Source organism: Narcine bancroftii, chromosome 5 (genome assembly GCF_036971445.1).
Source record: "Narcine bancroftii isolate sNarBan1 chromosome 5, sNarBan1.hap1, whole genome shotgun sequence".
Taxonomy (NCBI): Eukaryota; Metazoa; Chordata; class Chondrichthyes; order Torpediniformes; family Narcinidae; genus Narcine; species Narcine bancroftii.
The window spans coordinates 168,812,918-168,834,754 of record NC_091473.1 but is presented as its reverse complement, the minus strand read 5'-3'; the positions used below and the strand labels follow the sequence as shown (position 1 = coordinate 168,834,754).

Sequence of the window (21,837 nt, the reverse complement as noted above, 5' to 3'; positions counted from 1 at the left end):
CCTCAATAACTTCTCATTCAAAAGGCACAGCCTCCAAAAATATAGTGCCAGTCAGCATCTTCGAATGTTTGGTGAGATGTGACTTACAATCATCCAATACAAAGGTAGCAGCACTGTTAATTGAGCCCAAAGTAATATTGTCATTCAGCTTGATTCATTGAACAGCAGAAATATGATAGGTTAAGTGATGAAACAAGAATATGTGAGATAAATACTGAAGCTTAGCAGCTTTACAGTGCATTTTGCTGGATCACTGTTACGTTTGAACATGTGGCAGAAATCCTCACTTATTGCATGCAAATGGCTCCTATGCTTCGACAGTATTAACACTGATGCAACATCATCAAGCAATTGGAAGGAGGGAGATTATGCCCCAACAGACTGAATAAGCTTTCAGTTATGGCAAGAAATAGTCAATGGAATGAAGGCCATTGGTCAATGAGGAAAATTGGGGAGAATTGTGGGGGAGCAGTCTTATGGAAGATCACTGTCATCTGTACTTCATGATGTTCTAAGGTAAATCTGTCATTTTTAAGTGAAGATACAATGGGAAGAGACATTGAGAATGATATAACAGTACAGTCATTATAATATATCACAAAACTATTCTAATAGCTACATCTACTTTCTGTTCAACAGGCACATATTCAAACCTCATGAAATTTAACAAATCACAAAGATGAATAAATTAACTTTTCCTTAACAGGGTGATTTATTCTGGGTTTTAAGGCACAAAAGGTGTGCTGTTTAGTGCTGGGGAGAAGTCAAGCGGCACTTAAAACATAATCCCTATATGTTGCTGGAATGAGGCCAAAGCAGGTGGTTAATATACCATGTACAATCCTGGTAGAATTGCAGCCAAAATTGAGTCTTTGTGCAAAAAAAAGATAAAATTGCTTCAGTAATTGCTGTTATTGTTGGGCCACAGAACATTTAATAGGACAAGTTAATTTGTACTGAGCTCTCTGGTATAAAGCAGTGATTTCACAAAATTATCCTGCAAGCAGAACATAAAAGATGTAAATGATTCAGTGTGGTTCTGTGGTAAGGGGAAAACCGAGAGTACAAAGACTTCCATATTCTTTGGCGGGTTTCATTAAGCCTTTGAAGTCCATTGTATTTGTGATAGAGATGCAAATTGACCATTTACAATTATTTATCCAATTTGGGCAACATTAAAATAGAGAGGAAAAAAAATATAGAGGGAAATTCAATGAAGCTTGAAGTGTCAGAGAATTCTTGAGATCTCTGAATGAAAAATGAAACTTCTGTACTGTTTTCCCATTTAACTTTTCAACAATAGTAATTTCTGGGAAAATATTTGACATAAGTAATTTTTTTTAAGGAACTAATGACATAAAGAATAAAACTATCAAGTTTATTTTAAAACTAAATCTGGTACCAAAAAGAACCACCTGGCTTGAATTTGAGAGTGGTGGGAATTTGATATGCCGTGGATCTTGAGTATGGAGCACGTGAACATAATTAATTGAAGAGATTCTCAGCAATTTCCCTAAATGACCACAAGATGGCGAGAGAAATACATTGTCTGAAAATGGGCATATTATTAACTCCATCATCAATCCAATTTTTAATGTAAAAAGCTTTATACCAGAGAGCTCAGTATAAATTAATAGCACGGAGGTCAAAATCAACTGTTTAATCAATAGATTTTCCTACAATTCAGGGACTTGTATTGTCAGTATAGAGAAGCTGCTGGAGAGCATACTTAGGAATTGGATTTATGCATATTAGAAAAGGCATAGCCAGATTGGCGATGTCTTACAATTTGATTGAGTTTTTAGAAGAGGTGATGAAGGTGCTTGAGGAGGGTAGGGCAATGGATGTTGTCTGCATGGTTCTTACTAAGGCATTTGACAAGGTCTATCGTGGTAGGCCGGCCCAGCAGGAAGAGAGACCTGGAACAAATGGTGAATTGATTGTTTAGATTTAGGGCGGCACGGTTGGTGTAGCAGTTAGTGCAATGCTTTTACAGTGCCAGTGATCAGGACCGGAATTTATTCATTCTCCCCGTGTCCGTGTGGGTTTTTCCTGGGGGCTCTGGTTTCCTCCCACCATTTTGAAACATATCGGGAGTGTAAGTTAATTGGGTGTAAATTGGACAGCATGGACTTGTGAGCCGAATTGCCCTGTTACCATGCTGTATGTCTAAATGAAAAAAATTAAAATTCAGGTTTGGACAGTCCATAGAAGATAGAAGCTTAGGGTGAAAGAAAGAGTGCTATTCTGGCAGGAGGTTCTTATTTGGGGGTGTTCTGGAGGGATCTATGTTGTGGGTGATATAGAAATGCCCTGGATGAAAAAAATAAGTGCATGGCTTAGTAAGTGTGAAGATGACACAAAAATTGGTGGAATTGTAGACAGATTAGAGGACTATCAAAGAATACAACTGGATATAGATAAGTGACAGATATGGGCAGGGAAATGGCAGAAGAGTTTAAACCAGGCAACTGTAAGTGTTGCTCTTCGAGAGATGAAATGTAAGGGGAAAATATACAGTTAATGGCAGAGCTCTTAAAATTACTGATGAGCAGAGAGATCTTGACCTGATCGATAATGGTCACAGAAGTACCTAAAGAAGGCATATGGTATGATTACCTTCATTGGGTGGGGCCCTGTGTGTAAGAATAAGGAAGTCAGTTTCCAGCTAGATAAAACTTTAGTGAGTTGCACATAAGAACATAACAACTAGGAGCAGGAGTAGGCCATCAGCCTGTCAAGCCTGTTCTACCATTCAATGAGATCATGGACGATCTAATGACAGGCTCATCTCCCCCTACCTGCCTTTTCCCTAAATCCCTTAATTCTCCTACTTTGTAGAAATCTATCTAACTTTGTCTTAAATATATGTACTGAAGTCACCTCCAATGCTTCAATGGGCAGCGAATTCCACAGATTCACAACCCTGAGGGAAAAGCAGTTCCTCCTCATCTCTGTCCCAAATCTACTCCCTTGGACCTTGAGGGTAGTTTTAGTCTCCCACACCAATGGGAACAACTCACCCACCTCCAAATTATCTATGCATTTCATAATTTTTATGAAATCTAAGATCCCCTCCCATTCTTCCCATTCAAGCAGGTACAGCCCCAGACCACTCAGTCTGTCCTCAGGCCAACCACTTCATCTCTGGGATCAACCTGGAGAATTTTGTGCAATTCTGGTCACCACATATTAGGAAGGATATGGAGACTTTGGAAAGGGTACAGAAGAGATTTACCTGGATGTTGCCTGGATTAAAAAGGTATGGAATATGGGGAGAGGTCAGACAAACTTAGGAGACCGAGGGGGGAGTCCTGATAGAATTTTATAAAATTATGAGAGGCATTGATCTGGTAGACAGTGAGATTTTTTTTTCCCCAAGAAGAAAATATCTCATGGAGGACATGATTAAAGTAAGGGAAGAAAAGTTTAAAGGAGACATGGTGGGTGAGTGGATTACACAGTTGTGGTGCCTGAAATAGTGGTAGAGGCAGATGAGGTGGTACCAGTTAAGAGGCTTCAACGTAAAGACATGAATATGCAAGAACGAGAGGGGCATGAATCATGTGCAAGCAACAGAAATTTAATTTATTTTGGGCATCATGTTGGTACCATATAACATGGGCAACAGAGTTTGTTCTTTTGCTGTACTGTTCTATGTTCCATCCAATTCACAATATGAATCTTGACCTACTTTATTATTCCTGCATATTTCTTTCAGCACAGAGACCTAAGCAAGTTCTTCAGCCATGTGACACTGAATACGCTGCCTTTGTGTCTGAACGAACAATCAAGGAAACTACGGGGGCAATCAGCTGTGATGGCTGCCACAAGTAAGTAAGGCAATTTCCAGTTCTCTTCCCGCTTTAGCACAAGCAGGGTGGGTCTGTTCAAACAATTCAAGGAAAAGTCCATGCAATGACATTACTACAAATTAAAACAAACGCGCAGAGTGAATATTTAAAATCTTTTTCATAAAACTCAAACATTTAGCAAATATTTATTATTTAATTATGGGTGCTGCAGGTCTCCATTAAAAAAAAGTATCTGGAAAGGGCACAGTGACTTTATGTACTATTGAAAGTCTACATATGATCTGCCAACAGGGAATGCAATTGGAGCTGAATTCTACCCTACTCTTTCTTTTCTCCCTTCTGTGGTAGAATGCTTCCATGTCACCTAATCAAAGCAAACAAGTTCTTGAGAAGTACAGCCAGGGATTTAAACTAACAATCTATGGGTGAACAGTCATTCAAATGTGCAATTATTTCAGAAATCTTTTGGCAATGAAATATTTTGATATGTTGTTTAGCCAGTGAACACTTTGTCGGTAAATACTTCTGTTTATAAATTGAAGCAAGGTTTTGTGCTCTGACCAGACAAGTTAAAGATAGTACCTCTGTGCTGTGAACCTTATTTGCTGCTATGATTAAATCAGCTCATAATTACATTATATGCCAGTGCATAAGACAGTACTTGAACTTTAAAATGTCACCCAAAAACCCGGGGTCATCTTATACGCCAAGTATAGAATCTGAACCGCAACAGCGAAGTCTCAGCGTTCCCCTGCAAGGTTCCTCCGCCCGGTCCATACAGCTCTGTACAGGCTTTAAATGGCCTGTTAAAGGAGCCAGCACTGGTTTATTTTAAAATATGCTTATAAAATTTAAACATATATTGGGTGATTTGCTTTTAAATTAGTATATTAAGTGTGTCTAACAGCATTACTCTACTGGTCAGCAGTAAGTGCAAGACTTGGAATAGAGTTGGACTCGAGTCATAGACAGCGAGTATAGCTCAAAACCTACATTTTGGGTGGAAATTCAGGGGTCGTCTTGTATGCCAGCATATACAATCAACAGTGGGCTTTCTCGATGGGCCGAATGGCCTACTTCTGCTCCTATATCTTATGGTCTATACCTGAATGTTGCCTTGCACTGATTGAATTTACTTGTTTTAATTCGGTATGCAGTATTCTAAATATTGTTTTGCATTGTGGTATTTTTATTTGAGCTAATGAATTTAATGTATCCTGTGTACATTGATGAATCATTCTTTGCGCTGTTTAAACCCACAAGCAAGCAATAACTCTGTGGTTTAATTGATGTTACTTGATTTAAGGTCATCAAGTCCTGGGGATATATCAGCTTTCAGTCCACATTAAATTTTCCACACTCTTTTTTAGCTTTCGCAAGTATCTTTGAGTTCACTTGTGTCCAATGAAGAGCCTTAGGAAAGACGTGTACTTAATCTGGAGGAATTGCAGAACAGAATGTGTGTCATCATGAATAAGTGATTATAAACAGGAACAACGTGTCTGTATTATTTTATCCTTCATCACTTGGCTGTCTGAGTACCTCCTGCCAATATAATTAAATGAACATTGTGAGGTGGATATTACTTTCTTCTAAGTGGAGGCACAGGTTTATTGGTAGATTAGCCCTTTACCTTTTATTCATTTTCAGGGCCTGGGCATTTCTGACAAGGCCAGCTCTTTGAGAAGGAGGTGGTGAGCCCCTTCTACAACCACTGTACTCTTTCTGGTGAAGATACTTTAATAGTGCTGTTCGGCAAGAAGTTCCAGGTTTAATTGCAGTTATGTTCAAGGATCCATGACATTTTTCCAACTCAGGAGGTGTACGAGAATCCACAGATGTTGCCCTTGATCCTTTTGGTGGTGCCACTTGAAGGTTTGGGAGGAGTTGTTGCGGTGGCTGAGATGAGAAACTGTGGTGTATTTTGTAGATGGTGTAAACTCAATAGTTTATAGATAGTATAAATCTATGCGATGTGATAGAATCAATGATTGGAGTAGTTGATGGAGATGCATTCAATTGGGCTGCTTTTGCCAGAATGATGCCAAGCTTCAAGACAGTTCGTGCTACACTCATTCAGGGAAATGGAGTATTTTTCCTTGTACTCCTGTCGTGTGCTTTGTACATGTCAAAGAGACTCGGGACGTCGCAGGATAAGTTGCTCATAAAAAAATATATACGAAATGTGTAGACTTTCAATAGAACATCAAATTCTTGGCAATAAACATCTCTAATGACCTACCTGGGACAAGCACATTGGCATGATGGTCGAGCAAGCACACCAATGCTTCTACTTTCTCAGAAGACTAAGCAAGTTCAGCATGTTCTCCTTCTCGCTCAACAACCTCTGCAAGGGCACCATTGGGAGTATATTCTTGTTGGATCCATCACAGCTCAACATGGGAGATGCTCTGCTCAAGAAGAAAGCTGCAGAAGGGCAGTGAATGCAACTCAGAAAATCATGGATTTTTGCTCTCTTCCATGGACTCCATCTACATCTCCTGCTGCCTAGGGAAAGCAGCCATAATACTGCAGGACCTATCACCCTCTCTTTTCCTCTTCTCACCAGGGAGATGGATGAAGAGTGTGAACGCACACACCAACTGACAAAGACAATTTCATCCCTATAGCCACCATGCTCTTGAATGGACCGCTTATCAGAGCTATTGTGGTGCCCTGGCTTGGATCTAAGTTATCCTTTTTTTAATGTAACTCTGTATTCTGTAAATTGAATGACAAAATGGACATGCTGACCTTGCTTGGTCTGAGAAAGTCAAGGCCCTGATTCTTTACCGATGTGCTTGTCCCAGGTCGGGTCATACTTAATACAACTGTGTGAAAATTGGAACTAACGTTTTAGAAAACTTGGAGAAGAATACTAAGTACATTTGTGCTGTGAACGTTACATGCTACTTGTGAGATCATGCTTAAATATTATCTTGGATTGGTTACATTAGGGTTAGGATTTAAATATATGGGATTATTAAGATGGGTAGTTGTGAATACAATTTAATATTGTACACTCATCAGTGAGCTTGATGAAGCTGCTGAAGATGATTGTTCAGACCATTGCCCTGATGAACCCCTGCAACAAAGTCTTGGGTCAGGGATGATTGACCTTCAACAAACAAGATGTGTGAGAAATGATTCCAACTATTCGTGTGCTTTCATTTTGATGACCATAACCCAAATTTACTAGGGTGGGCTGGTACCACATCTAGTCAAATATTTCCTTGACACCAAGAGCAGTGACTTACTTCACCCCTGGAATTCAGTTCTTTGATCCATTTGGACCTAAGCAATGCAGAAGTCAGGAGCAGGGCCATTAGGGCAAAGCCCAACTTGAACATTGGTGAGTGTGTTATTGATAAGTGAATGCTGCTTCCATCATTTTAATGATGATTGAAAGCAGTTTGATTGGGTAATAATTAGCTTCATTGGATTTCTCCTGTTTTAGAGAACTGGATGTACCTGGGCAATTTTCGCACAGTTTGGTTGATGTAATTGAACTGGAATGGCTTAACTAGAGATGTAGCTAGTTCTGGAGAACAAAGCCATGCGGAGATGTTGACTGATGCTGAGGCCTTTGTTGTATCCAAAGATCTCAGCTATTTCTTGATATCTCATGGAGTGAATCAAGTTGGGAACCACAGAAGACAATGGAGGTGGATTATTTACTCAGCACTTACAGCTAAACTTGCTTTAACCTTTACTCAAGCACTCACATGTTGGCCCCTCTCATCAATGAGAACCTATTTACTCTTGAAGTCTACTTTGCCCATTAGCCATTCACAACTTGCTGTGATGGGACTGCAGAGCTTTGATGTGATCCATTGGTTTTGAGATTACTTAGCTCTATCTTTTGCACACAATTTCACTCGTTGGTCTTGTATCATTTGGCTAAAATCTATCGCTTTAAGTTACACCTTCTGTTGTCCCTTCTGTAAGTCATATTGAACAAGGATTGAACTCTTCTCTTGATAGAAATATTATCTTGGCCATGAGGTGACAGTTTGTGGCCATGTTCTGCTAGTACTGATGATCCATAGAATGCCTTGGATGCCTAGTTTTGAGCGGCCAGATTGGTTCTGAGTCTACCCTATTAAATATGTTGGTAGTACCTCACAAGAGGCAGGCTTGATATGAAGATGTCTTCACACATACTGTTGGGTAGTCACTTCTGCCAATGTTATCATGGACAAATGCATCTGTCACAGGTATATTGGCGCAGATGAGATCAAGGTGGCCTCAGATCTATACTAAACTACTACATCCTTTGGGATTCAGCAGTATGTGATGTTGCTGGGAAGTTGTTTCTGATAATGGATTTTTAAGGCACAACCTACAAGGAGTACATTTAGTGCCCTTGCTATTTTCTGGGCCTCTTCCAAGTGTCATTTAGCATGGAGGACCACTGATTCGTCAGCTGAGAGTGGATGAGAGGTGGTAATCTGTGGGAGATTTCCTTGCCATCTGTAATGAAATGCAATGCTGGATTTTCACTTCAGCTGGAAAGGAAATTCATACTGCTGTACATTGAAGGCTTTATCCCCAACACAGACTTTGAACCTAACAGTGAAAGTTAAAATCTGTCCTGCAGTGGCTAATAAATAGTTGCTACCTGTAGGAGGAGCTTTAACGCTATTGTTTTGCTCTTACAGACATACGGTTATGAATTTTTTTTAAGCTAACTGTACTAGTAAGAAGTGATTAAAAGTATGAGCATGTATCAATTTTGAAAATATATACATGGTTAAAAATGAAATAGAAATGTTTTTAAGCTACAAAAACAATGATCCTTTCATGCACAATGGTCAGATCCGTTCGTAGATTCTAAATAATTGAAATATAAATTGTTCAGTTGCAGGAGGTGCCTTGGGAATTCTACCTCAGATACTTGTTTCTTTTTGTATGAAGTGAAAGCAAAGAAGTTACTGAACTTCTGCGATGGATCCACAGTTTGTTGTAAATGTTTTCCTGATTTTACAAAACTAACACCAAGTTAATGATTCTTCACACTACCAGACTAATTCTGAAACCCACTACAGTGTTCAGAGTGGCATTCAATTGTGTGGGCGCTTCACTGTTGGCATTGCTGTTTTACTGATGACTGCTTCCACAAGTAAAGTTAAAGACCTCATTGCATTATATCAAAGAGCTGGCAAGTTATCGAAGCAACCTGCCAACTATTCCCTCTCAAACATTATCTCCAAAATTCAGATTGTCTGGGCTTTTCATTACTGCCATTTGTGGGAGCCGCTGAACACCAATTGGCAACAGTGCACACAATCAAAGTACAGAATTAATATTACCTTGAGTTGTCATATGCATCACTCTAATCAAAAATAAAATTACCAGTCAATAAGAAAATGAATATTTGAAGGAGACTAAATCTATGTTTGTATCTCTGATATATATTTGACTTTAAAGAATAATATATTTTGTGTAGGATATTTGACCAAAATATACCATTCATGCTTAAAATGTGCATGCATACTTAGTGTCAAAGACTAAGGCACCATTTTAGTTTCATCTTTAAAGGTAAAGCATCAATTCTGCTTTGCTGACCATTCAGGATAAATGAGATCAGGTTTCAATGAAGGTCAAGACTATATGGGCACTGGGCAACATCCACTAGATGTCCCTCCTACAACTGATTTCATGCAAATTGAAACCCTTGCACTGTCCTTCCATTTGCCTCTACCCTACCGTCTCATTTTTCATTCCTATATGCCAAACTAATAGCAGGTTGGAAAGTTACCCTCACATTGCTAAATTCACACAAGCCTGTGATGTGAATGCTTTGATTTCCTCTCCTGTGTGTGTTTTGTTTCGACTTGACATTTTCCTGATGGCAGCCAAGATGCTTGGAGAATCTTATTTGGACCTGGATTCTACAACACTGGTCCAGCTAATTTGCCAAAAAAAAAGTATTTTAAGTTTACACATTATCCATATATTGTGAGGCTAATTTTATGAGAAACGTTCCTTTGCTTAAGAATGCTATGAATGGTGAAGCCTGTGCTAGACATCTCATGATCCGTGTAACATGATAAGCAACATTCAGTGACAATAGTAAGTTGAAGGAAGATATTATATCATGTAGGTATTATATTAAGTGCAACATAAAATTCATTGAATTTCCATTGCTGTAGAAACAATTTAAGATCATTAACCTTTTGCCACATTGATTGTGGCAGTTGGTTATAGTCCCCACATGATGTAGTTTAACATGGGGGTATCAGCATGGATTTATTTTCAAAAATAGCAAGAATATCTTAAAACTTCTAAAGCACTGCACAATCAATAATCCTACACAAAGCAAGTCAGGTGATATTCACACAAAAAAGCATTTTATAAGTTGGACTAGTTAGAGATTATCACAGTGAAATATCTGGCATTTTCAGGAATAAAATCATACAGAGGACACAAATAAATGCCTACTTTAATTCTGTATGATGAAAAGGTTAGCATTACCTTGATTAAAACCTTATCTTACACTGACTTGAATTTCCCTGATTTGGCATTTGGATGTATGAAGTACATCTAAAGTAATGCCATTAATCCTGTGAATCAACTTTAAAACCTTTGACAGATTCTAAATCTTTCATTTCTTTGACACAGTAAAATGGAGAAAAAGTATGTGAATTTGTTGAACTTAAAATAAGCTCCTACAACAGTGATTTATGTCAGTGCTTGACTAAGTTTATGAAAAATGGTTTAAATGCCATGCACAGACTTCCAAGCATATTGGTCAAAGCAGGATCCTCCCTTTCCCAAACCCTCAGTGACAGGTGGGAGAGGTTACAGCTCCTGCAGTGAGTCATTATCCAAGATTTTATTCATCATATATCATCAGGAAGAGACAGTTATGAGGATGGATTGATACCAAAATATATTTATGAATTTGTATGGTGAGTTATTTGAATTAGAACATCCTCTCTGCAGATGACCTTGAGGGATTTTTCAATAACTGAACATTCCCGATGGGTAATGGGATTACTTTGATGTAGCAGTTTCTCTTCTGGCTGACCCAATATAGAATAAAGCATGGGCTAAGCAGCTGAAAGCATGAAGTTGTCAAGATTTGATCCGTAGATTCAATTTTTTTTGCAGTAAGTGTACTTGATTTTTAATCGCACAAACAGAAAACGTATTTCTTCTTAGTTCATATTAATTGGCTAACCTTTTCATTTCCACATGATATTCCTCAGCGGGTGTGAGCCTATTGCTTTTGACCTCTATGCCATTACCTTGGAGCAAATTGAAAAGCAGCTGCAGAAATGCCTTTCCATAATTAAGTCAATAAATGATCAGAGATCTAATCATTCATATCTATGATTCTGAGGATGTATCACCAACATTTCAATGCCATGGCAGTAAACAATTGGAACCATCTTTATCTTTAATTATAAAATAAAATTCACACTCTGATTTAGGCGCTTAATTTTGTACATACTAGTGCAAGTTGAATCTGTAGATTCACAGATAAATGGATTTTGACAGAAGTTGCAAAATGGAAACATTCCATCCAGGGTCAATAACCTTTGTTACAGTTTCCATTCATGCAAGCAATTTATTGGGTTCAGTTCCTGAATTGGCACGAGCTGGCAGGGTCTATAATGTGCTGCTAAAGCACGAGCACCCATTATTTACTACCATGCCGGCCAAAATATCCCTCCTCTCATTAACTCACAATGGTAGGATGGATGCATGAACATTATTAATGGCAAGTATTCAATATAGGTTTCGCTTCGAGGTTTCTAATGAAATCAGTGTGCAAGTTTGTATCCTTTGTGATGTATTCCAGTTATCACTTGATGGAAAGAAAGTCAATGTCTTTTGTTTAGTGCATGTTATTAGAATTATAATCAATTTGAGCCCTGTATCTTATCAAGTTTCTTAACTTACCACGTTAGAAATGAGCTGTTGCAGAAAGGGGAGGAAAAGACTGGAGAGTATTTTTATTCAAGATATTGTTGATGTTACAAATTCTAATTTACTTATGAATTTGAAAAATGATGGAACATGGTTTTCACAAAAGCCATTGAGGGGTGTGATAGCATTTTGATCAGATTTCTGCAAAGATGTGAAGAGATATTGACTATTGATTTATGTATGTGAGCTTGAATCCAGCATGACATCAAGGGAATTCAAATTCCAGCATTTAAATGAACCTGGAATAAAATATAGCTATTTCTGATATTGATCTTTGTGGTAAATGTGGTTAAATTTCATCTGGTTCACTCATTCATAAGGAGCAAGGAGTCTATCATCCTTAGCAACCACCTCGATCAGCCACCAATATGGCTAAGTCTTCACAAGCCTCTCAACCTTTTTATGGTGATGGCCACCTCAGGTCATTCTGCTCAGAGTTCATGGGCCCTCTTCCCTGTGAGGCAGTCAGGTTCAGTTGATTTCTTCTGTACTTTTCTCCTACTGACTTTTATTTAAGAGGGGGGGGGAGCCCCCCTCTTAATATTATAATATTATAATATTAAAATATTATAATATTTCAGTCTGTGCCCCCGCCCCCCACTCCCCAATGTGTTGTGGCCCCAGTGGGCCTGTATGGCTCCCATTGAGAATGGCTGATCTGGCATGTCCCTCTATTCAGGAGGCAATTCCAGGGAAGGGTGATAGATGACAATCACTTCCATATCCTGTGAAAAATTAAAATTTTTAAAAAGCAGTGTTCTGGGAGATACCTATCTTCACTCCTCTGATGTGGTCTCTGACCTCTGTCTTCTTGAATAAGGACCTAATAAATAATGAATTGTGCTACCATTGACCATGTAGGAACTATAAGAAAACTGGAATGCATTGTACACATGTAATTATTGTTGGTAATTACTGTAATTTGACATGGTAATATACATAGAATAAACTCCTGCTTCCTATAACCCCTGATTGAAGACAGTTGTGTACAGTTAAAAATCTCTCCATTCCAGCTTTTCTTGGATCATCACTTCCTTTTTCTTTAGATAAATCTATTGATATTCCAGTTGTTGTGCACACTGTAAAGATATGGGCCCAGTTCAGAAAACATCTTGGATTTTATGGTTTTTGTCTTTCAACCCCTTTTCTATCCATTCATTTCTTCCCACCTTCCTTGCACAATTCTGTATTAGAAGAATGGTATAGACTGGGTATTGTGTTTTAAATATCTTTTCATTGATAATTGCTTTGCATCATTTGAACAACTTTCTGAAAAGTTCAATCTACCTTTTTCCCATTTTTTTTAGATACTTGCAAATTAGACATTTTCTCCACTCTCAGATACCTCACTTTCCTGGTGTACCTGATATGAACATTGTTGATGTGTTTTTCAAATTTAAAACCTACTCTTAAAGGTTTAATATATGTTACATATGATAAGATGGTAGGTTTAAGATCTGCCCCTCTTGATAAAATTAAATATGCAAGGGAACAGAATTTCATTATCAGTTGAGGATTTGGATTTAATTTTTAAATTGGTCAATTTCACATCCCTTTGCCCCTGACATTTTTTTTTTGCTATTTGAAGTTGTGCACAGGGCTCATATATCCAAAGCTAAATTACCTCATATTTATCCAGATGTAAATTCTTGTTGCAATAGATGTAAGAGAGATGAGACCTCTCTTATTCATATATTTTGGATGTGTCCTAGCTTGAACAATACTGGAGAGATGTTTTCCAAACCTTATTCTTAATCTTTAATCTAAATCTCAAGCTTAACCCTCTGGTCATTCTTTTTGGTATCACTGGAGAGGGTGATGTCCATTTGACCCCAATTAAATCTCAGGTTCCATCTTTTGCCTCTCTTTTGGTATTACTAAGATGGAGGGATGCTGCCCTGCCCACTCATGCTCAGTGGTTGAGGGATAATATGTCCTATTTAAATCTAGAAAAGATTCGCTATTCTGTCAGTAACTTAGATATAGGGTTTCAAAACCTATGGGGACCTTTCCAGAGCTACTTTCAGAACCTCTGGTTTTATTATAAAACCTGTCTTCCAACATTTCATTATATTACTCCAGGTACAAGGAATACTATAATTATAGAACTTTGACTTGGTAATGGGCTCAAGAGATGGGGAGAAAATGAAAATATTATATTCAGGATAAAATTGAAATATTTTATAGATGTACTCTATAAATTAGATCATTCTGTTGATTTCTTTATATTTGGCATTTGTTGTGTCAAATATAAATTTTCTGTGTATATCTGTTTACTTATGTATATTTAGAAAAAGAAAAAGACAGTTCTCATGAATGATATAGACATCAGAAATAACAGATGAAGCTATCTTGTTATCATGGCACTAAAGAGATCATTCAGCCCATCAAGTTCATGCAGCGTAATGCCATCAATCCCACTACCCAATTCAATTCTCAGATAATAACTCCTCAAGGCCCATCCACCTTGCCTTTAGTTTCTTACGTATTTTTGGAGGGATCTACAGTAGCCAGTTGGCCTAACAGCCCGTCTGGGGATATGAGAGTAAATTTTATGAGCCCAGAGGACCCTAAAACCCAGCAGCAATAGATATTCACCAAAGACAAATGATGACTTAAACAAAAGTTGCTTTTAATTATCTTTAAACATGAAAACAGAATCGCACTTTAACTTGTCACTATTGACTTAACCTAACCTAATAACCCCCTTCTAATTCAAAGCGCACATGTATATAATGTGTATATAAGTTCAGAAAATTTTTCTGATTCACAGTCCAATCTCACTTCTCATTCCTCCAAGTTCACTGATTGCAGACAATCATTATGCTATCACGCAGATTCTAACACTGTTATCATTATTTTGACATCTAATCATGAGGAGATTCTAAAACAGCTGAAATGCTGAATGGTTTTCCAAGTCAAAGGAGGATTTGGAAATGGAGAGGCTTAGGGAAGTGCAAGTTAGAAGTGGGACATCACTCTAGAACATTAGACCTGAAGGCATAGCCAGCAACCGCAAATCTTAGGATGCACAAAGGCCAGAAACAGAAAAATGTAGGAATCATAAGGTTTAAGGAAAGAGGGTTAGACAAGGACAAAACCACTGAATAAATCAACAGGTTATCAGACTTGGAGCCAATGTAAGTGAGAGAACACAGCAATGTTAAGTGACTTGGGATGGTGTGGGTCAAGATATGCGCTACTGTGAGTGTGAGCTGGCAGAAGAGCTCTGAACTTATTAATTGAAGAGGGAAAGAGAATGTTAGCAGCAGATTCCCTGACTGTGGGCAGGTGAGACAGGCAATATGTGGCAGATGAAAGCTTAGAGTCTCTTGTTGGATTAGATGGAATGTATGATTGAAAACAATAAACTCCCAACATTGCTTCAAATATGGGAAGATGAACTGAACACCAGAGGAGATGTAAAAATTATTTCCCTCAGTTATGAAGGTAGTGTTTACAAGATGTACCAATGAAGCATTTTAAGTAAAATTGAAAACCATTGGAGAGCGGGAGAGAAAATCACTTGTGGCTTGGCAAAAGGGCACTCTCGTAGATGTCTGTGATTGTGGAGGGCAGTTATTTAGGACACTGCAAACCAGCTGAACAAGAAGTCAGCTGCTTCATCCGTGGCCTCTACTCCATGGTCTGTTCAGCCAATTTTCTAAAAAATTCAGATAATGTAATCCACATCCACAAAGAATAGCAGATCGACATCCAAATCATACGGACAAGTTGTAAATAATATTTGTTATGTATGTGTGCCAGGGAATTCCTATCTCTGACAAGAGGGAGTTCAACACCCTTCCTATTACCTTCATTATTAGTGGCTCACTTTCATCATCGAAAGACACCCTTGATGATAAATTCACCTGAACAAAACACATTAATATCATGATGACTAGAGAAGATGGCAAGTTTAATAAGAGAGTGGCACATCAGGCTATCCATCAGCTACAATCCAAGGATATGATGTCATATGAAAGGAGTAGCTTCAGCCAAAGTGAAGCAGATTGACAGCATGTGGGGCAGGACAGATGTTTAGTCGGTAACTGTTCTACTCGGCAGATTTGTGTACTATTTACAGGCAGCAAAAGGGGTCAGGGTAGTAAAGAAGACAGATGGTTTGCTTGACTTCACCGGTCGAGCCACTGAGTATAAAAGTAGGGAAGATATGTTGCAGCTGTATAAAGCTTTATCTAGGCCACATCTGGAGTATTACGTGCAGTTCTGGTCACTATAGAAAGGATGTGGAGGCTTTGGAAAGGGTGCAGAAAAGGTTCACTATAAGAAGAGGTTGGACAAACAAATTGTTTTCTCTGGCATGTTGGAGCTGAGGGGTAACCTTATAGATGTGTATAAAATTACGAAACCCATAGATAGGATAGATGATCTTTTTTCCCCAGAGCGGAGATGTCATATACCAGAGGGCATGGCATTAACGTGAAAGGGGGAATGCTCAAAGGAGATTAGTGAAGGAAGTTGTTTTACACATAAAGTGGCAAGAACCTGGAACACATTGCCGGGGAGGTGATGAATGGGTATATGATAGAAATGCTCAGGAGGCATTTAGACATGCACATGAACAGGCGGGAAATGGAAAGATACGGACCACATTCAAGCAGATGGGATTTGTTTAATTTGGCATCATAGTTGGCTCAGACATCATGGGCCAAAGGCCTGTTCCTGTGTGGTACTGTTCTATGTTCTGTGGTCAAAGAAGCTGGATCAAAATTCTGAAACTTCCAAGCTAACAGCATTGCAAGAGTAATTTCCCTGCATAGACGGCTGGCATTCAAAATATTAGAGTGCCAAATTCTCATGCTATCTCAGGAGGGGTGATAAATGTGATATGCACTTTCAAACCATCATTTTTTAAGATGTCAGATCCAGTGTGAGGTGGTGAGGAAAGTTACCCAATAACTGACATTTAGCAAAATAAATGACATTCCTGCCAACATAAAATTTTACCCTGGACAGCTCTGAAAAGAGATGTCACTCATAACAATTATGACAACCCAGGTACAAAATCATTTACTGTCAAAAGCTGCTTGTTAGTAGTTTGAGACTGAGGGAGGACTGTTTGCTTGGGAGGATTTCAGCTTTCCTTAACTTGGCTCCTGGACAAAACACCTAAAGGTGATGAGATGCTTCGTCACTTCAAATCTCATTCACACACCACCTCGATCAGAGTGGAGCCAGAAATGAATGATTCAACAGTCTTCTCTGACATATTTTAAAAATTAGCAAGCTGTGCACACTTGAGCTGCACAATCCAAAACCACCCATAATTTGACACCTCTTAGGTGTTGAGTCAGTGATTTTTATCAGTATCGTTAATAGTGCCTGACCAATGTCCTTCTGGTTATTTAAGGAGACTTGCTGTGGGAGATGGCCAAGGATGGAAGTACCGACAGTATCATTGCAGCTGGCCACAGTTCCCAGATTTTGACAATGTCCTAAATTGAATATCTGCAATAAACATTATGGACAACAGTGGCAACACCTGGATTTATTATCCATCCCTGAATTAAGGAGACAGTTGAAAGTCAACCACATTGGTGGGATAAAATAACATGAAAATGGATTTATTTTAAAGAATGTTTAAGATTGCCCTGTTGATTCTGTAAGGTTATCTTGGGACTTGCTCCAAGGACAGCACAGGTTGGATTCCTTAATGATGCTGTAAGTTGGCCTCAGCAACGGGATTGGCAGAGCTACCAGTGGTCAGCCATCTTTTGGAAAGTTGATAAGATCATCAGTCCTGATTGCTAACCCCACACCCTATTCAAATATGGTTGTTTTCTAAAAGTAAATTTCCTCCTTGTTATGTTTTCCAGAAATGGGTCATCTATGCCATCATTCATGACCAAAATGCTGATTGGCATACAAAAAGTAGTGGAAATCCTTTATTCTATGTGACTTAGGCTGTTAGAAAGCAGCAAGTGGAATGAGCACAGACTGAAAATCAAAATACTGCAGATGCCAAAATTCTGAAATAAAAATAGAAACTGTGGGAAGCACTAAGCAGGTCAGGAAATATTGATGGAATGAGCAACAGTGAAAATTTTAGATCCAGGACCTGAATGAGCCCATAACTTTGCAAGTGTTGCAGGCTTTCTGTGGTGTGAGATGCCACTGGAGGTGCACTACAGTCATAGTTATTTGCTGAATGCTGTAGAACCATGACTTCTTAACAACTTGGACTTTGCCTCCAAGAAGGAGGAAGGGAAGAAGCAAATTTCTATGCCAGTTGTCTGCGATTAACCCACTTGATCATCAAACACACTCGCTCTTTCTTGACTTCTTTCGATTACTGATCATTTTGTCTGGAATTGTGAATTAACCTCTGTTAATCAGATTTTACATGCATCCTTGCCTGCCTGGGTGTTCCAACACATTATTACACCAATGGTTGCAGCGTGGCCACTCAAAGGCTACTGGCCTTCATTGGAATAGACATCAGATGACCTCTGAGGATGTACTGAGGCAGCTCCAGGCCTAAACAGGCTGGCTTCAGACTGCACCAGCTCTGTTTGAGTAGCAGGAGTCCTGGCTGGATGTTTTCCAAGAACTTGCAAGAAGAGGGGAGGAGTGCCAGTAATGGGAAGATGAATGCTGTAATCCTGAGAAGGGCAGCAGGTTAATGTTCCATGAAAGTGCAACCACTCATCTCAGCATGGTACCAGCCTTTTGCAGCATACATTGTGGGATTGCTAAAACAATCAGCAAGCCTTTTGAATTCAGACATTTGAATTCTTATCCACGAGATCAGCAAGCTGAGGTTCCAGGACCTCACGATGAATTTTCACTGAGCATTCAACTATTAGGGAGCCTTTTATTGTACTGTGGTGAAAGATACCTCATGATCTGCTCGATCATATTTTACACGGAACAGAGGCTTTGTTGTGTGCATGATACAGAGGTGAGACATAAAATACATCACAATGCTGCATGGGGTCCACAGATTTACTGGTACTGCTGAGATGCCAGGCCGGGGTTGGGAGGTGGTGATTTTGGTGATGTTTCTTTTATTACAAGAAATAAACTTGGGTTCTTCTTAAACAACTAGATTTATTAACTAAAGCAAACAGCACCAAGACAGAACACACTCATGTGGAGGAAACCATCTTGAATCTACCCATGATACAACAGCATTCCAAAGATGTAACATACCTCAAATGTAACACACTCTGTCTCTGACTCCTCATGATGGTAGGACTCTATCACTACATCCCCTTTCCTTGAGGTGTTTAGTCAATTACCATCAAGTAATTCTTTCCATCCATGTGGAACAGATAAGACCCAACTTTCTGCCATGGTTCTGCTGGTATGTCAGTTATTATCCTGGGTTCCTTTGCCTGGTTTGCATGATGTTTCAAACAAGTCTCATAGCTTGAAACTATCCTGTCAATATTAGCATTTATCCCTGGCCAATGTACAGTCTTTTGCATTAACTTCATGCAGGTTTATTTGCCAGAAGCCCTGAGATGCATCCAATTTAGTGAAAAACTTTGCACCAGACATTTCACTTGTAATTTCATCCCTGGTTGGAATATAATAATATTCCCTCTTTATATTGACTTTCAAGTCTTTTGAGTCCATGCATATGCGTAGGTCTCAGTTCTAGCCCTCTTGCATTTTTCCATTCCCAGGTGCCCCTCGTGCACCCTTTTTCAGCATCTCTTGTTGTAGTGATTGAGGAATGACAATTCTGCTCTGTCTGAGTAGAAGTCCATTGACAACACTCAGCTCAGCTCTGATGTTGTAGTATGGTTGACATTCATCTCTAGGCCATCCTTCATTCAGATTCTTTATGACCTTCTGTAGAACTGGATTTCATGTCAGATACAGGAAGAGATTCAGTGATCAGATTCATGTGGAACTGTTATTGTGTGCTTCACTCTGCATCGTCGCCTGGATAATGCATCAGCTAACAAAAAGATTCCCTGGTGTGTACACCAATTCAAAGTCATAATGTTGTTGCTTCATCATCAGCCTTTGGATTTTCAGTGACATTTCACTCACATTTTTTTTGATTATGGCTATTAATGGCTTGTGGTCTGTCTCTGCCACTAATGTTGGTAGACCAGACACATAACTGTGGAATTTCTTGAGTCCGTAGACCAGACTTAGACACCCTTTCTCTATCTGCACATATCGACACGCAGATTTTGTCATCATCCTTAATGCATATGCGACTGGCCTCCAATCTCTTTTTATTGCCTGAAGTAGTACAACACCTATTCCATCTTTTAAAGCATCTGTAGATATTTTTGTAGTTCTGGATGGGTCAAAGAATGTCAAAAGCAATGGTTCTGTAGTTAGAATGGTCATCAGTCATCCCCATTCTTCCTCGTGGTTGTCTGTCCACTTGTATTTACATTTGTCCTATCACAACTTCCTTAGGTACATTGTTTTGGAAGACAGGTCTAGTATGACTTTACCAATGAAATTGATTATTCCCAGCACTCTCAATATACCCTTATTTTCAGTGGGTCTGAGCATCTCTAGAATTGCTTTCACCTTGCTCTTGTCTGGCTCCACATCTGTCTCCAACTGCTTATTCCCAGAAAGGTGATTTCCTTCACATCAAACCGATATTCTGCTAGGTTTAGCTTTAATCCATACTTCTCGATGCGTTGCAGTACTTTGATGGGCCTCTCGTGCCAGTCTAGTGTGGATCCCCATAGGATCATGTCATCCGTGTACACACGTACCCATTTATGCCTTCTATGATGTGCTCCATTGTCCTGTGGAACACTTCCGGAGCCGAGGAAATTCCAAAAGGCATCCTCAGAAAGGAGAATCGGCCAAATAGTGTATTAAATGTACAATATTTTCTGCTATCTTCATGTAGTTTTATTTGCCAGACGCATCTAATTTAGTGAAAAACTTTGCACCAGCTGTCTCACTTGTAGTTTCATCCCTGGTCCGAAACTGATAATGTTTCCTCTTTATATTGGCTTTCAAGTTTTTTGGGTCCATGCATAAGCATAGATCATCGTTCTTCTTTCTGACACACACCATTAAATTCACCCATTCTGTGGGCTCCTCCACTTTCTTTATGACTCCTAGTGCCATCATTCAGTTGAGTTCCTGCTTGAGCTTTTCTTTTAGTGGCGCAGGAATCTGCCTCAGGGCATGCACTACTGGTTGTCCATCCTCCTTTAACTGTTTCTTATAGGTGAATGGGAGAACTCCACCCTTCTTGAAGATGTCAGAAAATTGATTCAGTATTTTGTCTGCACTGTTCCATGCTTTGTCACCGTTAATGCGGCAACCTTCTTGACTAGACTTACGTTTTCACATGCTTTGTCACCAAGCAGTGATTCATGTCGATCTGGGACTACTGTGAACATGAGGTGGTGGTCTTTATCTGTAACTTTTGTGTCAATGCTCTGTCCATTGTAGGCTTTGAAAGTAGAGGATTTGCATGGATGTATGGTTTTATCTTCATTGCCCTGATGTGGCACTCACGGATCAAATTGACCTTTGCCTCTGTGTCCAGTTTGAAAGCAACATTTGATCCATTTGTATGTGATGACATAGCCAATTAATCCTGCTCGACAATGTTCATTTCCTGTACTACCATGCCCACAAAAAAGTTTCTTCTATAGTGTGTATTCTTTTACTTCTGTCTTGGTTCCCTTTGGGAAAAACATTGCTTTGCATAGTGATTCTGCCCATTGCACTTATTGCAGACTCTCCCATAAGCTGGGCATTACTTTGGCGCATATTTAGTGCCACATCATTTACAATTGAATGTCTCTCCTTCTTCTTGTTGTTTCCTATGTCTCGTTCACTGTTTCTGTGTGTATCCAGACACTGTGGCTATGATTTTCACTGGCTTTTGTACTCTCACTGAACTTTTTTGCATGCTGCAGAGCTATTTCACTAGCATGGCTTATCTTCACAGCTCCAGGTAAGGTAAGCTCCGTCTCTCCCAGCAACCTCTCTCTCACTTTTTTTATCATTAATTCAGAACACAATTTGATCATGGATCATTGAATTGTGCAGCGATCCAAAATAGCATGTTCTTGCTTTTAATTTTAAGTCTGTTAATAAAGCATCAAAGCTTGCT

At 39.1% G+C, this 21,837-nt stretch overlaps 1 protein-coding gene across 18 annotated transcripts in view; it reads left to right on the top strand.

Moving 5' to 3' along the window:
- cacna2d3a (calcium channel, voltage-dependent, alpha 2/delta subunit 3a) overlaps positions 1–21,837 on the top strand; it is a 732,424-nt gene that overhangs the window by 633,828 nt on the left and 76,759 nt on the right. For 5 of the 18 annotated variants that reach the window (XM_069939680.1, XM_069939679.1, XM_069939682.1 and 2 more), the window contains 2 exons: positions 3,722–3,833; positions 8,677–8,973. In XM_069939680.1, coding sequence (XP_069795781.1) covers positions 3,722–3,833; positions 8,677–8,821 — 257 coding nt within the window. In that variant the 3' untranslated portion in view covers positions 8,822–8,973. Of the gene's footprint in view, positions 1–3,721; positions 3,834–8,676; positions 8,976–17,127; positions 17,347–21,837 lie in introns of those variants that run through there. The other 13 variants (XR_011358017.1, XR_011358016.1, XR_011358018.1 and 10 more) reach the window with 6 other exon arrangements.